Source organism: Danio aesculapii, chromosome 12 (assembly GCF_903798145.1).
Source record: "Danio aesculapii chromosome 12, fDanAes4.1, whole genome shotgun sequence".
Taxonomy (NCBI): domain Eukaryota; kingdom Metazoa; phylum Chordata; class Actinopteri; order Cypriniformes; family Danionidae; genus Danio; species Danio aesculapii.
In genome coordinates, this window is record NC_079446.1 from 6,976,946 (window position 1) to 6,992,593 (window position 15,648).

The window sequence follows — 15,648 nt, forward strand, 5'->3', positions numbered from 1 at the left end:
TTTCCAACTCCCTTTACGTGTCTTGAAAACATTCACAAGTTCAGTGAATTACTTTAAAAGTTTTTGCACACATATAGATATATTTTACACTAAGTTATGATAATACAAGTACCAACCGTTAAGAGCATCTCAGCACAAAATAAACTGTGATTGGTCACTTTACAAGCCAATCAAACTATGTATACTCGACTAAAGCCCAGTTTTAAGATGTGATTTCATCAATCTGATCATATAAATGGTTTCCAACATGCTTTGAGGGTGTTTACCTTTGCACGTATTTAGAGGTAGGGGAAAATGTATTGGACCAGATGTGGTTGAATTCGATTGAACACCCACATAAAACCACCTTCTCTCTGCTTTCTGATCTAACATATTCAATGCATTGTGTCAAAACGAAACTGTAGTTGGAGTCTGAAAGCTTTTCATTTGCTATTTTTTTTTCCGCTCATTTATGGACTCTGGAGACTTCTCAACACTTGTAAACACAACTATATGAACAGTTACAATATTTTAGGTGTTACTATATTAAAATGTCTGTCTTTTTTTAGGAATGTAAGTGCATGTAAAGTGGATTTGCTTCGGCAGTGCACGAAACAGCGTCTTCTTGAAATGTTGACAACATGAGCCAAACTCTTCCAGGTCTCATGTGCAACTATAATGTTTGTAGGTGAAAATAAACATTGATGGCCAGCCGATGAAAACTATAAACTGTCATTTTTTTAGATTAGTTTTCATCAAAATTAAGTTAAAATAATCTTTCTTTTGTCTTAAATGCCTTTTTTAAATGCAGAAACACTAGAGTTTGAATAAACACCTAGTAAATTCTTCAATATATATCCATGATTGCAAACTAAAATTGTCTGGTTGACTAGGCACCAAAATAGCCTAGTGGTCAGTGCACTCACACATATAGGCTGCGTCCAAAATCGCATACTTCTATAGTATGTTAAAAACAGTGTGCGAGCCGAGTAGTATTTGAAATTCATAGCATTCGAAAAACAGTATGCAAGTACACTGGTGACTACTACTTGCGGTGAGATTCTGATGTGTGCATTCAATGGATGCTATGCTATCTCATGATGCCAGGTGAGAGAATTCATGAATGGGCGTCAAGCAAGGCAACTGATGTGGGTAGGTCATGTGATCATGAAAAATGGCAGATGTAGTACGTCCGAATTCCATTCGTACTAGTCATATTTATACCGTATAGAACGTTCTTTTCTAAGGGTCATGTAGTAAATTCAATTTTAAATGTAGTATATATTAGGGCTGGGCGATAATGCAAAAAAAAAATAATGATCACGATATCGTGTTTCATATCATTCGATATAGATAATTATTGAATATTATTTTAACAATACATTCAGGAATATTAGGATTTTTTTAATTTAACCACTTTATTTTAATTCACCAACATTACTAAGGCAAATAGTTTTAATAGTAATAAACAAAAATATTTAAACAAAATATCTAAGCTCTTTAATATAAAAAATGTGTGCAATGCTTAATACTGAACAATCAAAGCAAACTTTAAAGTGTGAATAATAATGATACAGTAAATTTTAAACTCTGTAAACAAAACTAATTATGATAATCAAATCTGAGCTTTCGAGTAAAAGAACCAATCATCATTATTCAAATACATGCTGCAACATTACAAATTGTGAAGTTAAATGATTGTATTACCCTCATGCTAAAAATCTTTCAGGAGAAATAGTGGCTGGGATGCACAAGAAAAGAAACCAAATAACCAATAATCCATACATGCTGTTTTTATTTACAATCTCCTCACTGCTACTACAAGGCACTCATCTTCGCATGTGTTGTTGCTTTGACCTAAAGTGATAAGCGCGAGCGCGTGGATTCCTTGAACATTTACATGGACTTTGCACTCGCGCTCCCCTGGCATCTCATATCTAGGTGACCATCAACCATTTTCTCAGAGGATGACAAATGGACAAAACATTGCTGCAGCTCTGATACAAGTTTATAGAGCAAAGTAAAGAGCTCTGCAGTGTTTGGGTGCTCTGTGTTTGTCTCAGGTAAGTAGTCTGCCGTTATTACTGATATGTGTATATTCTATACAAAGTGTGAAGCAGATTGATTTGTTCTACTTGCATGAATCGTGGTGCACCCGCGGAATCAACTAGGTGCGGCTGGAAAATGCCTGTGGTTCATGTGTGCACCGCTTGCACAACATGTGTCCAAAGTCGCGCGTCTCCTTTGGAAATGACAAACTTACACACTAAGCTTATTGCCATTGCTTCCAAGGTGCGCTCAGCAGCCAAATTTTAATAAAAGTATAACCTTCATAGCGAAACTTCATATCGAATATTTATTTTTATTGACAATGGTGTTCGGTGAATAAATATTAATATCGATTTTATCGCCCAGCCCTATAGTACATATTCGAGTAGTAAGCATTTTGTTCGTCTATAAATCTGTCTGATGTCAATATTTACAGTTAAAGTTAGAGTTATTATTATTATTTTATTTTTTTAAATTTTTAAATTTTATTTATTTATTTATTTATTTATTTTTTAGGGGTTTTCACCTTTATTGTGATAGGACAGTGGAGATTTTACAGATGGGAAAGTGTGGGGAGCAGAGTTAGGGAAAGGGTCGGTAAAGGACCTCGAGCCGGGAATCGAACTCGGGTCGCCGCAAACACCTAGGTGCCATGTGTTGACGCACTAACCACAAGGCTATTGGCGCCGACATTATTATTATTATTTTTTTTTATATTATTCTTTTTACAATATTTCTCAAATGATATTTTTTCTTCTGGAGAAAGTATTATTTGTTTTATTTCAGCTAGAATAATAGCAGCTTTTTATTTTAAAAATTTTTAAGGCTCAATCTTATTAGCCCCCTTTAAGCTATGTTTTTTTTTTTTTAGATTTTCTACAGAACAAACCATTGCTATACACTATAACCTTGCCTAATTACCCTAACCTGCCTAGTTAACCTAATTAACCTAGTTACACATTTAAATGTCACTTTAAGCTGAATACTAGTATCTTGTAAAATATTTAGTTATTAGAAATTAGTTTAAACTATTATGTTTAGAAATGTGATGAAAAAAATCTTCTTTCCATTAAACAGAAATTATACAGGGGGCTACATCAACTGTATATGTATACACTGACCAATCATAAATAAAGGTAAAACACTCACCAAAAAAAAAGTACAATTTACCTTGTTATTAAAATAATGTAGATTTTTTCAAAATATATTTGTAGCAAAGTGAATGGGTTCAAAAGGGACTTCATTAAGGTAACCAATGAAAACATGGCAGACACATCCTTAGTAACGCAAGCCAGATGTTGTGGGTGTCAGATAGTTCCCTTCCCCCTGCCGCTGTAATGTAAACAGTGCTGCCACGCCCGTCAAACTCTCCAGAGCTCCTGGAATTCTTCAGTCTGCCGATGCATGTGGTCCTGATCAGTGCGTTTCTGCTGCAGCTCACGCCCGTTCTCAGAAATAAATGGGCTTTTTTAAAGAAGGTTAAATGCAGCTGGCGGATATATAGCCTTGTTGGCTGTGTGGCTGCGATGTTGCAATATTTGGAAAAGTTTCTTTTGAGGAGTTTATACTGTGACTAAGTTATCATCAACTCTGCATGGAGGAAAGTGAAACCTGTGAGTAGACATGTGTTGCGTTTGATTTTGAGCAGTTTAATTTGTATTTGCCTAGCTAGATGCTGTAACTGAATCTTGCTATCATAAATATGTAATATCTTGTCAAAACACATCTGGCTGAGTGTGAATATTTTGAAATGCTTGAAATTAGTTTTGTAGATGAATATAAATCTGAATGAATGGGAACTTTTTCAGTATTGTGTGTGTGTGTGTGTGTGTGTGTGTGTGTGTGTGTGTGTTTCCTGTGAAGTTTGTTGATTGCTGAGTATTTGTTTAATATAGCTAATCGAACACACACATGAATGTAAATCTGCGTAAATGGGAACTTTTTCAGAATATGTGTGTGTGTGTGTGTTTCTTGTGAAGTTTGTTGATTGCTGGGTATTTGTTTAATATAGCTGATCGAACACACACATGAATGTAAATCTGCGTAAATGGGAACTTTTTCACTATATGTGTGTGTGTTTCCTGTGAAGTTTGTTGATTGCTGAGTATTTGTTTAATATAGCTGATCGAACACACACATGAATGTAAATTTGCGTAAATGGGAACTTTTTCAGTATATGTGTGTGTGTTTCCTGTGAAGTTTGTTGATTGCTGGATAGTTGTTTTATATAGTTGATCAAAGGCTCATAACACGCATATATGCCTGTGTGTGTGATATACCATGTGATATACCAACCATATTAAATATATAGTTATATATTATAGTAATATATAAAATACAGTTATAAATATATAAATATAATTGTAAAGTTGATTCAGCTTTAGTTGTGGAGGAGAGCAGCTGCTAATCAAAAATAAGAGAGAAACCATTAAATATTAATAACTGATTACCCTGTGCAGACAATATTTCTAGTGAGCTTTTGTTTTCAATGCACTTTTTGGCATGGTAAGAAAAAGAAACATATTCTGTCTTAAACTGTCAGTTTCCAGTTTAGTTTTTATTAGTTACACGGCTTAACCGAGTTTAGCATTTAGTTCCACTTGCCAAATAGAATGTTTCTTGTATTTTGATGGTTTAATTAAAATAGCAGGGTTTTGTCTGTCTTGTCTTTTCTGTTAATAATAATTCAATTAACAGTTGCTTTAAAAAAACTGTTTGCATCAATCTACAAAACTAAACTAGATGCTATAGAAAAAAATAAGACCATTTAAAAATCCTCTTTCTCTGGATGCAATTAATTTGCATGTATATGAGTGCATTGTTAACATTAGCTTCATTTTTAAATGTCTGGTTCAAATACTGCCACCTAGAGCATTTTTGGTTTGTTGTTAGGAAAATGAGATTGAAAATCAGTGTTATTCCACCATTTATTGCTTTCTTAACGTTATTGTGTTCTCTACAAGTTATTGTAAGCATTTTACTTGAACCAGTTGTCATTTTAGGCTATAAATAGCCGGGTTTCCATCCTAACATGAATCAAATATTTTCAAAGTTTGCAAAAAAGAGAAAAATCCCCAATGTAATTTTTATAAAATAGCTTTTTTTTGGATTTAGCAGCACGAAAGAAAGACCAAGCATAATCAGAAGTACGCTACACTATGCTTCTGTTTATTTAAAACCCTTTTTTTCCAATAATGTTGTCAGTTGTCATGACAAATTAACAAAATAACTACAGTATTTTAAATTCAGTATCAATAAATTGTATATAAAATCTTACATATAGATATATAAAACCTTTAAAACCTTTACATTGATACATTTTTCATAGTTATTTCATGACAATCAGGGTGCATCTGACAATGCTTTCCATACACACTTTTTTTTTCCAAACACATTTTACTTCACAGCACAAGAATCTATTAAAATGTATAAATACATTTATATTTATATATTATTTGCAATACAAATTTGTCCTTTAATACAAGCAGTCAGATAAATGTACTGTACCTTTACCTGCTCAAAGAAAAATTTTTTACCTGCTCAAAGAAAACACTCTTTTAAAGGTACGATACATTTATCTGACTGCTTGTATTAAAGAACAAATTGTTACTCACCTCCCTCACCTTAGTAATACTTGAAATAAATGCAGTTTTTGTTGTTAGTGCTCTCTAAAAGTTATTGTGAACTTTTTACTCGAACCAGTTGTCATTTTAAGCTATAAACAGCCTGGTTTCCATCCTAACATGAATCAAAAAAAGAAAAAAAAATCTAATGTAAATTAGGTGCTTTTTTTATCAAATTGTTTGAACAGCATTTGTTATCATACACTCTCAGAAATAAAGGTACAGGCGCTGTCACTGGGTCAGGAACTTTTCAGAAGGTACATATTTGTACCCAGAGGGTCCATAATGGTACCTCAAAGGTACTTTTTAGGTATATTTGGGCACTAAAATGCACCTTTTAGGTACCACTATGGACTTTTTTGTACAAATATGTATCTTTTGAAAAGGTACCGCCCCAATGACAGCTCATGTACTTTTATTTCTGAGAGTGTATACATGTCAAAATCCATCTGTCTGACTTTATGAATTGCATATTTTGAAATGCTTGAAATGAGCTTGAATGAAAATCTGAATGAATGGAAACTTTTTTTTTTTTGCATGTGTGCATATGTGTGAGATTGAACATCAGGGTTATTCCACCAAGTATTTGCTTTCTTAACTCTTCTGAAGATAAAACACCATTATTGTGTTCTCTACAAGTTATTGTAAACATTTTACTTGAACCAGTTGTCATTTTAGGCTATAAATAACAGGGTTTCCATCCTAACATGAATCAAATATTTTCAAAGTTTGCTAAAAAAAATAAATAAATAAAAATCCCACATGTAAATTAGGTGCTTTTTCATCAGATTGTTAGAGCAGCTGACTGTAGTATTAGTAACCTAGTAACCAACAGTAAACAAAAGCAAATGTAATGGAAACAGATGATTAGTCAGATCAGTGTTCACTATAGTCAGAGTTATATATGTCACATATATGTTTATTCAGCAAATGTGTTTCCATCTCCCATTATTTGCAATAATCTTTTTTCCAAAACCACCTCAAGTGAGCACACAACTTTTTTTTTTTGTGAATTAAGGGATTTATTAAATTTAGAGTCGAATGTTGACAAAATGCACATTAATATGGTTTGATGGAAACCCAACATAATTATGTCTTAACAGAGGGGTCTCTAGGGATCTCAAAGGGGTCTGTGTTGTGACCTAGTAACAGGTTGTGAAAGAGTTGCAAAAAATGCTAAAGTACTATATATGCAAACCCCATTTAATGAGGGTTTCCCCTTCAACAGCCAAAATCAATAAACAGTACTGTGCAAAAGTTCTAAACACAATACCTATAGGCTTACTTTGTCTAAAACCTTTGCACAATACATAATCAATCAATCTCTTTATTAAAAATAATCCTAAAATATAGGAAATATGTACAAAAAAACAAAACAAAAACAACAACAGCACAATATTTCCTCCATGGAAGCAAAAGTCTGTTTAATGTGACTTCCGTTTGCACCAAGCACAGCTTGAACAGTTTTGTTCTAAATGTCCTGATATTTATTGAAAAATAATGTGCTGTGTAATGTCAGGCACTTTCCAGAGCTCTTCCTAGAGTGTCATATCTTTGTTTTTCTGTCCAGATGATCGCATGCATGCTCTATAATATTCAGGTCTGGACCCTGTGGAGGCCACGTTATCACTGTCTGTGTTCAATCAGCTGTTTTCTTTCTCCAAATAGGATTTTCCTGCAATTACCGGATCATTATCATGCTAAAACTGAAAACTATTACCACTGAAGTCCTTTCCAGAAGGAATGCCATAATGGATTAAAATGAATCTGTACTTTTCAACATTCACAATTCCATCAATTCAAACAATATTGCTAACAACACTGGTGGAAATGCAGCTCAAGCCAAGACAAAAAGCCTCTCTTCAACATTGTCTTTCACATGCCTTAAATTAGGGTGTCCACGAGGTCTTAACAAGTATTAAAAGTTGATAAATCAATGTAGAGAGATTTAATGCCCTTAAAAAGTATGAAAAAGTCTTAAATGCTATTTTGCAAGGTATTAAATTTTATATCATGTTTAATTATGCATTGTAAGGTTGTATAAGTTTGCCTGAATTAAATCTGCGAACATCAGGATGTTGTGTAGTTTATGAAATCAATGAAAATCCTGCTAGATTTGACATCTTGCTGCTTTGTTTACTGCAGTAAGACAATACCATTATTTCTGCAGTTCTATAGACACCAACCTGCTGAATTAGCTAGATTTCATAGATTGGTATTCAGTATATGAATAATATTTTAGTTTTGGATTAATTTAATAAATTAATATTAAGAAAATATATAGTAAGTAAAAATCTCACCAGTGTTTCCGTTTGTAAAGTGGTTATAAGGTCTTAAAATGTATGGAAAGAGTCTTAAAAAAGGTCTTAAAAGGTATTGAATTTCACTCTCTGATTCCTGTATATACGCTGCAAACAATTAAACCAAAATCCCTAACCTAACTCATATCCTAACAAACCATACATCAACTGAAAGATCATTTATTAACCCTGTATAAATCTCGATTTTAAAAAGAATGGCAAAAAAATGACACTTATGACTGGTTTTGTGGTAAATGCTCACATATATCCATTATACCATCAGTAAAACAGCAGATTTAAAGTTGGTCTATAACTTTTGCACAGTACTATATGTGCACAATGGACAAGGAAATCAAATTCGTGTATATATTGTGTATATAAATTCATATTCATATTCATCAAAATCATATTCGTGTATATAAATTCATTTAATAACTATAAATAGTTATTAAAACTATTATGTTTGGAAATGTGTTGAAAAATCTCTCCAGAAATTGGGGTAAAACAAACAAACAGGGGGGCTAATAATTCTGACTTTAACTGTATATGTCCTTTCTATTACAGGTCAGACGTCTCTGATGAGGTTGTAGGTGTGATCTGGAATTCGTAAGCCAGTCCTCATGATCAGACAAGTACCTTGCGTTTTCTAGCAGTGTGCAGGATTCTCCTTCAACCTCAAGGGCTGATATGAATAAAGTAGCGTCGTGGTCAGAGGACGAGGTCTCGCTCTGGCTGACCGATCAGGGTTTGCAGGAGTACACGGAAGCACTGCGAAAATATGACGGTTTGGCTTTATTAAACCTTACAACAGAAGACTTCAAGAAGACTCCTCTCTCTAGAGTCACTTCAGATGGCGGTCGTCTACTATTGGAAAAGATCGAGACTCTTAAGATCGAGCATCACATGAATGGACACACCAATGGGCACATGGTTTTGAATCACAATGGCAATGTCGGAAGTAGTGCCAAGGCTCAGCGAAACGGAATGGCGAATGGCTTCCACAAGGAACTGGTGCAGATTCCCATGCCGGAGCCAGTTTCTCCTCAGTTTTCTCCTGAATGGGGAAAGACCGCCGTGGCTCTGGTTTACGCCTTATGCTGCTTCGTCTTCACCACCGTCGTTATTTCTGTGGTTCACGAACGCGTGCCTCCTAAGGAAGAGACTCCGCCGCTCCCCGACAAGTTCTTTGACTTTTTTGGCCGAGTGGAGTGGGCTTTCACTGTGTGCGAGATCAACGGGATGGTCCTGATCGTCTTGTGGATTATACAGTGGAGTCTCTTAAAACACAAGTGAGTTTTTAGAAGTGGCATGGATTGTAGATGTGTAGGCTTTTGGATTTTAGTGGATGTTTTTAATGGGAAATCGATTTTAAAGATCACTGAAGGATTAGTGAATATTAACTCACTCTCGAGTAGTTAATAATGACTTAATGAGTTTCTTTCTTCTGTTGAACACACAAGAAGATATTTCGAAGAATGCTGGAAAATGTTTGTCTTCTTTCTAGTCTTAATATTTAAAACTTTTTAAATCAAGAAGCATTTTCTAGAGAAGTAAGAAATATTGTCTTGTTTTCAGAAAGATCTCAGAATTAAATGAGTTTTTTCTTAAAACGAGCAAAATAATCCGCTGACAGGGTTAGCAGAATAATATTATTTCAAAGCGAAAACAATATTTTTTGCTCACCCCATTGGCCGATTTGTTTGCTTGTTTTAAGGAAAATCTCACTTAATTTTGACATATTTCTGACAACATGAAAATATATTTTACTTTCTAGAAAATGCTTCTTGACTTAAAAAGATTTAGATATTTGGATTAGAAAGAAGACAATTTCCAGCATTCTTCGAAATATCTTCTTTTGTGCTCATGAGAAGAAACAATTGAGCTTGAGAGAACTACTTGAGAGTGAGTTAATATTCACTACTGAAGGATTAGTGAATATTAACTCACTCTCAAGTAGTTCTCTCAAGCTCAATTGTTTTTTTAAATGAGCAGAAAAGAAGATATTTCGAAGAATGCTGGAAAATGTTTGTCTTTGACTTTATTTTTATTCAAGAATTTTTAGATATTTGTTTTGTGTGTATCATGGTTCTGTGTCATGGTTTTCAGTTTGATTTAGATATTTTTTATAGAAAAATCCCCAATTGGAACTCTTTCATTTATAAATACCAAAAGTCAGCATAAAATACATAGTCCTATAATCTACCGTTTAAAGTATTTAAAGAAGAGAGAGAGAGAGAGAGAGAGAGAGAGAGAGAGCTGCAGATGGCAGGTATTTATTCTATTCTATTATCACATATTCCAGTCAGATACCAAAACACTCCCAACGCTTGCTTCCTCGTCAGATGATAAAAAAAAAAACATGTGAAACATTCGGTACACTCACGTACCAAACTATAACTATATAAGAGAACCATACAGTTCAGATTTTTTTTCATGATCTGTCCCATCCCTAATATTTGGATTTGAAACATGACAAAAACAGACAAACTCTCTATTTAAGAAAATCATTTTTGTAGTGTGACATCTGTAGTAGGAGAAAAATACTATGGGAGTAAAAGGTACTGGTTTCCAACATCTTTAAATTAAAAACTAAAACTCATTTTCAAAGGAATCTCAACGTGTTTTATAGCAAGTTGAGAGTCATTTAAAAATGGGGAGAATTTTAATTTTTGAGTGAACTATGGCTTTAAATTATTATCACCAAAAAAGGTCATGCAAAAACAGAAGCATTAATGTGATGAAAATATTATTATAATTGTTGTAATGCACTACAAATCTTTTTACTCTTTAGAGGAGTTTTATGAAAAATAAATAATCTAAAATATTGTCATGCACTAATTTTCAAAAATTTTCAGATTAAATGACATTTTTTTTCACAAATACAAGTTTGCATTACTTTGTTGCAAAAATTATGATTGCCTGCTTATGAAAATACATATTAATTAAAATATTGTTTTCATTTTTGTTCATTGAAATGCTGATACTTTTATTTATACAGTTGAAGTCAGAATTATTAGTAATTATTATTATTAATTTTTTTTCCCTTTTTTGAATATTTCCCAAATGATGTTTAACAGAGCAAGCACATTTTAACAGTATGTCTGATAATATTTTTTCTTCTGGAGAAAGTCTTATTTGTTTTATTTCGGCTAGAATAAAAGCAGTTTTTAATTTTTTAAAACCCATTTTAAGGTCAAAATTATTAGCAAATATTATTTACTGTCATCATGGAAAAGATAAAATAAATCAGTTATTATAGATGAGTTATTAAAACTATTATGCTTAGAAATGTGTTGAAAAAAATCTTGTCTCCGTTAAACAGAAATTGGGGGCTCATAATTCAGGTGGTCTAATAATTCTGACTTCAACTGTATGTATAAACTATTATTCAAAACATAAAATATATCCAGACACTTGGACACACATTTGGCAGTGTGCTGGCAGTGTATCAATCTGTAATAGAACTAAAGAACAACAGTTCAAACTTTTACATCGTCTCCAAATTACCCCATCACGTAGACATAAGTTTAATTCAAATTATTCTCCATTCTGTTTAAAGTGCAAAGTTGAAGAAGGTGATTTTATACATTGTATTTGGAACTGTATATATATCAAAGGCTATCGGGTGCAGATTTGTAGGAGATTAAGTCTTATATTTAATACAAGATGTAACTTCGATTCTCTTAATTTTTTTGTTAGGTCTTACTGATAATAATTTGAAAAGTGCAAGAAACAGGAAGTTGTTTAACTTTCTTACCTATGCTGCCCGTAAGTGTATTTTTCTTAAATGGATATCTGATAAACCACCAACAGTATCAAAATGGCATAAGGTAATATTTGATCTGATGTCATTGGAATTTTTTACCCACTGGTCAAAGGGAAAAAGTGATACTTTTTATCAGATCTGGACTCCTTTCCTTGAATATGTAGGTCCCAGGATTTCAGGTACATTTTTGCAAAACCTTAGATCACCCTGAACCTTGGTTAATTTATGTATTCTTCTATTATCATTATTACTTTGTATTTTTCTCTCTTTTTTTATGTTTATTATGTGCTGTGATGTTGAGAAATTTGTTGGTTGTAAACTGTGGTCATTGTTCTGTTCTGTTTTGTTTTGTTAAAATAAAAGCAAAAAAAAAAAAACATAAAATATTAGCTTAAACGATAATTGCTATAATGCACAGCATTGTTATTTTCACTCAAATGCAGATTAGTATTTATTGCTCCATAAAAACATTTTAGTAACATTTATTTTAGTAACCACATTGTGCATGTTTATGCACGTTCTCCATCCAAAATTATCATAACCATAACATTTGATTTCATTTCTACTAAATCTCTTATCATTTATTAGCAAAACACAATAGTTTACCTCAGGGGTGTCCAAACTCGGTCCTGGAGGGCCGGTGTCCTGCAGATTTTATCTCCAACTTGCCTCAACACACCTGCACGGATGTTTCTAGAAAGCCTAGTAAGTGCTTGATTAGCTAGCCCAGGTGTGTCTGATTGGGGTTGGAACTAAACTTTGCAGGACACCGGCCCTCCAGGACCGAGCTTGGACATGCCTGGTTTACCTGATATTTATTTAAATAATTAGCAATTTTACCTTTGTTCAATTGTCATTACTGTGATTGTGAGATTTTTCCTAGTATCATGTTGTGTGACGTGAAATGTATCATCCTTCCACAGATCAATAGTTGCTCGACGCTTCTGTTTCATAGTCGGGACGCTCTACCTTTACAGGTGCATCACTATGTACATCACTACTCTTCCCGTGCCTGGCATGCACTTCAAATGCTCTCCCAAGGTAAATAATAATAATTTTCCTAACAATTAAACTTCCTTCTCACATTATTAGTATACTTTTGAACCCTTTTAAACCCTGTGTCGTCCATTACAATGGACATCACATGCCATGTCACATCATAAATATTTGGCATTTTACTAAATTTAAAGCCTGCAGTTTATGATATTGAACATTTGTCACTCAATCAAACAGCAGTAAAGCTCTGCCTTTTTTTTAGTGGATGTTTTTAATGGGAAATCTCAACAACACCAAAAAAAAATTAAACTGGGCACATTTAAAATCAGTTTCTTTCATTAAACTCAAAAGAAGATATTTCAAAGAATGCTGGAAAAGTTTTTAGTCTTATTTCTAGTCCAAATATCTAAAAATTCCTCAATCAAGAAGCATTTTCTATGCAAGTAAAAAATATTGCCTGTTGTTATACACAGAAGCATACCTGCCAACACTCCTGTTTTTCCTTGGAGTCTCCTGTATTTCAGACCCATCTCCTGCCATCCCGAAATCTTCTGTAATTTCACCTCGTCCCCGTCCTGAGCTTTTTGGTACAGTCTGTAACAGTCTGTCACCAACTTTTGGTGCATTTCCACTGAGTGGTATGGTGTGGTACGGGTCAGTATGGGTCACCTTTATCAGGCTTGCGTTTCCACTTTAAAAAGGGTATCAGTGGTACCATTGGTGTGGTGTACAACAGAAAGTTCAGTCGACATCATTCTCGTTCAAGGAAATGTCAAAGTAAAGCTGTACGGGTCATTCCGAGTTCATAATAGTCCAAAAGGTGATGATAATTATTAAACATGGCAGTTTGTTCATGGTTGCTCATAGTTGCTGAAAGAATCATTTGCTCCTTTGTTTTTCCGGCTTCTCCTTTGTTTTTCCGTGTGTCACTCTCGTGTTTGTCCATTTCTGAATGGATTGGCCATCAGAAGCACTTCAATAATCACGTGCACATTATTATCATCAGCTCAAGAAGTTCGTTATTTCAAATACAGATGCACAGCGAGGGCAATCGAGAAAGTGAAACCGCTCGTGCTTTAGACGACCTTGTAAACAACTACAGGGCACAGGGTAGTTCTGCTCTTCTTCTTGGCTTTGTGGCTGTTCATCAAGACGTCAACAAGGTTTGTTTAAGCTCGGGCCAACCATGGCTCCTTATTATATGTATATATTATTACGGTGTAATGTCTCAGCTGTGTATTTAAAAATTGCGCTTCCTTTGTTTTCATTCTGCTGCTTGTCCACGACCTAGTGACGTATCTCTGTAAACCAATAGCCTTCAGCTGTGCCTCTTGCTCCGCCTTTTGGTACCCTTTTGTTGTGCTAGGTACCCTTTCCGAAAGGGTCACATACACACTCAAGGGACATCAGAGACTTATTTTACATCGGGTAAAAGTAAAAATAGCTCTCCTTTAAGAAGAGAGAGAATGTACTTAAATCTTGGAATATAATTGACGTCTGAAGAGGTTAACTTTGTGATTTGATAATCATATATTACATTGTTATGTTACATTTTTTTTATAATATTATATTAAAATCTTTAATTATGTTTTAATAAAAGCAGTTAAAAATAAATATATTTTTATAATAATAGTAATAATAATAACACAATATTTTATGGTAATATAATATGTTTTAAAAAGGTTAAAAGATTCAGTTAAGGGCTAATATTTTTGACCAACATTTTTATTTATGAAAATTATTGTTATATTATATTATATTATATTATATTATATTATATTATATTATATTATATTATATTATATTATATTATATTATATTATAATATTTAATTATTCAGTTAAAAATAAATATACTTTTATAATAATAATGATAATATTAATAATAATAATATATTTTTATGGTAATATAATATATTTTAAAAAGATTCCATCTGTCCCCGGGGCTCGAACCAGTGACCTTCTTGCTGTGAGGAGATCGTTCTACCCACTGCACCATCGTGACGCCCAAAATGACTATTATATTCTATTATATTATATTATATTCTATTCTATTCTATTCTATTCTATTCTATTCTATTATATTATATTATATTATATTATATTATATTATATTATATTATATTATATTATATTATATTATTCATTCATTAATTTTTTTTTCAGCTTAGTCTCTTTATTAATCCGGGGTCGCCACAGCGGAATGAATCTCCAACTTATCCAGCACATGTTTTTCGCAGCGGATGCCCTTCCAGCCCCAACCTATCTCTGGGAACCATCCATACACACTCACCCAGACTCATACACTATGCACAATTTAGCCTACCCAATTCACCCAATTCCTGTACCTTCCCAATTCACCACATGTCTTTGGACTGTAGGGGAAACTGGAGCACCCAGAAGAAACCCACGCGAACACAGGGAGAACATGCAATTATATTATATTATATTATATTATATTATATTATATTATATTATATTATATTATATTATATTATATTATATTATATTATATTATATTATATTATATTATATTATATTATATTATATTATATTATGCTGTGGATGAATTGTCAGTTTATTGTACTCATGAACAATTTCATGTAATTTCCCTAGGTAATTTTGTATGTGAATCTATATTTGGGCTTTATTGTTAGCAATTATATTTAGTTGTAGGATTTGTCATTGCATTTGCCTCTGTGTAACAGGATAGGAGAGGCGAGCGTCTCCATTTTAAACAGTTGATGTAAAGAATTTGCGACGGCTCTATAAATGTCCTGAGAGCAGAGGTCAGAAAGGGACATATTTCACATTGAACGGAGAAGCGGCTCATGGAAAAAGTGAAGTGCACTTTTATTTCCGTCTGTTCTTCCTTCCATAAGCTCCAGCAACCCATTTATATTGAGAAACACAAGCAGGGAAAGAGTGTCGGAAAA

At 33.3% G+C, this 15,648-nt stretch overlaps 1 protein-coding gene across 1 annotated transcript in view; it reads left to right on the top strand.

Moving 5' to 3' along the window:
• The first annotated feature begins 3,414 nt into the window (after positions 1-3,414).
• The window catches only part of sgms1b (sphingomyelin synthase 1b), a 22,054-nt gene continuing 9,820 nt past the window's right edge, over positions 3,415-15,648 (top strand). Inside the window, exons 1-3 of the mRNA XM_056469750.1 lie at positions 3,415-3,641; positions 8,516-9,240; positions 12,641-12,758. Coding sequence (XP_056325725.1) covers positions 8,639-9,240; positions 12,641-12,758 — 720 coding nt within the window. The 5' untranslated portion in view covers positions 3,415-3,641; positions 8,516-8,638. The remainder of the gene's footprint in view (positions 3,642-8,515; positions 9,241-12,640; positions 12,759-15,648) is intronic.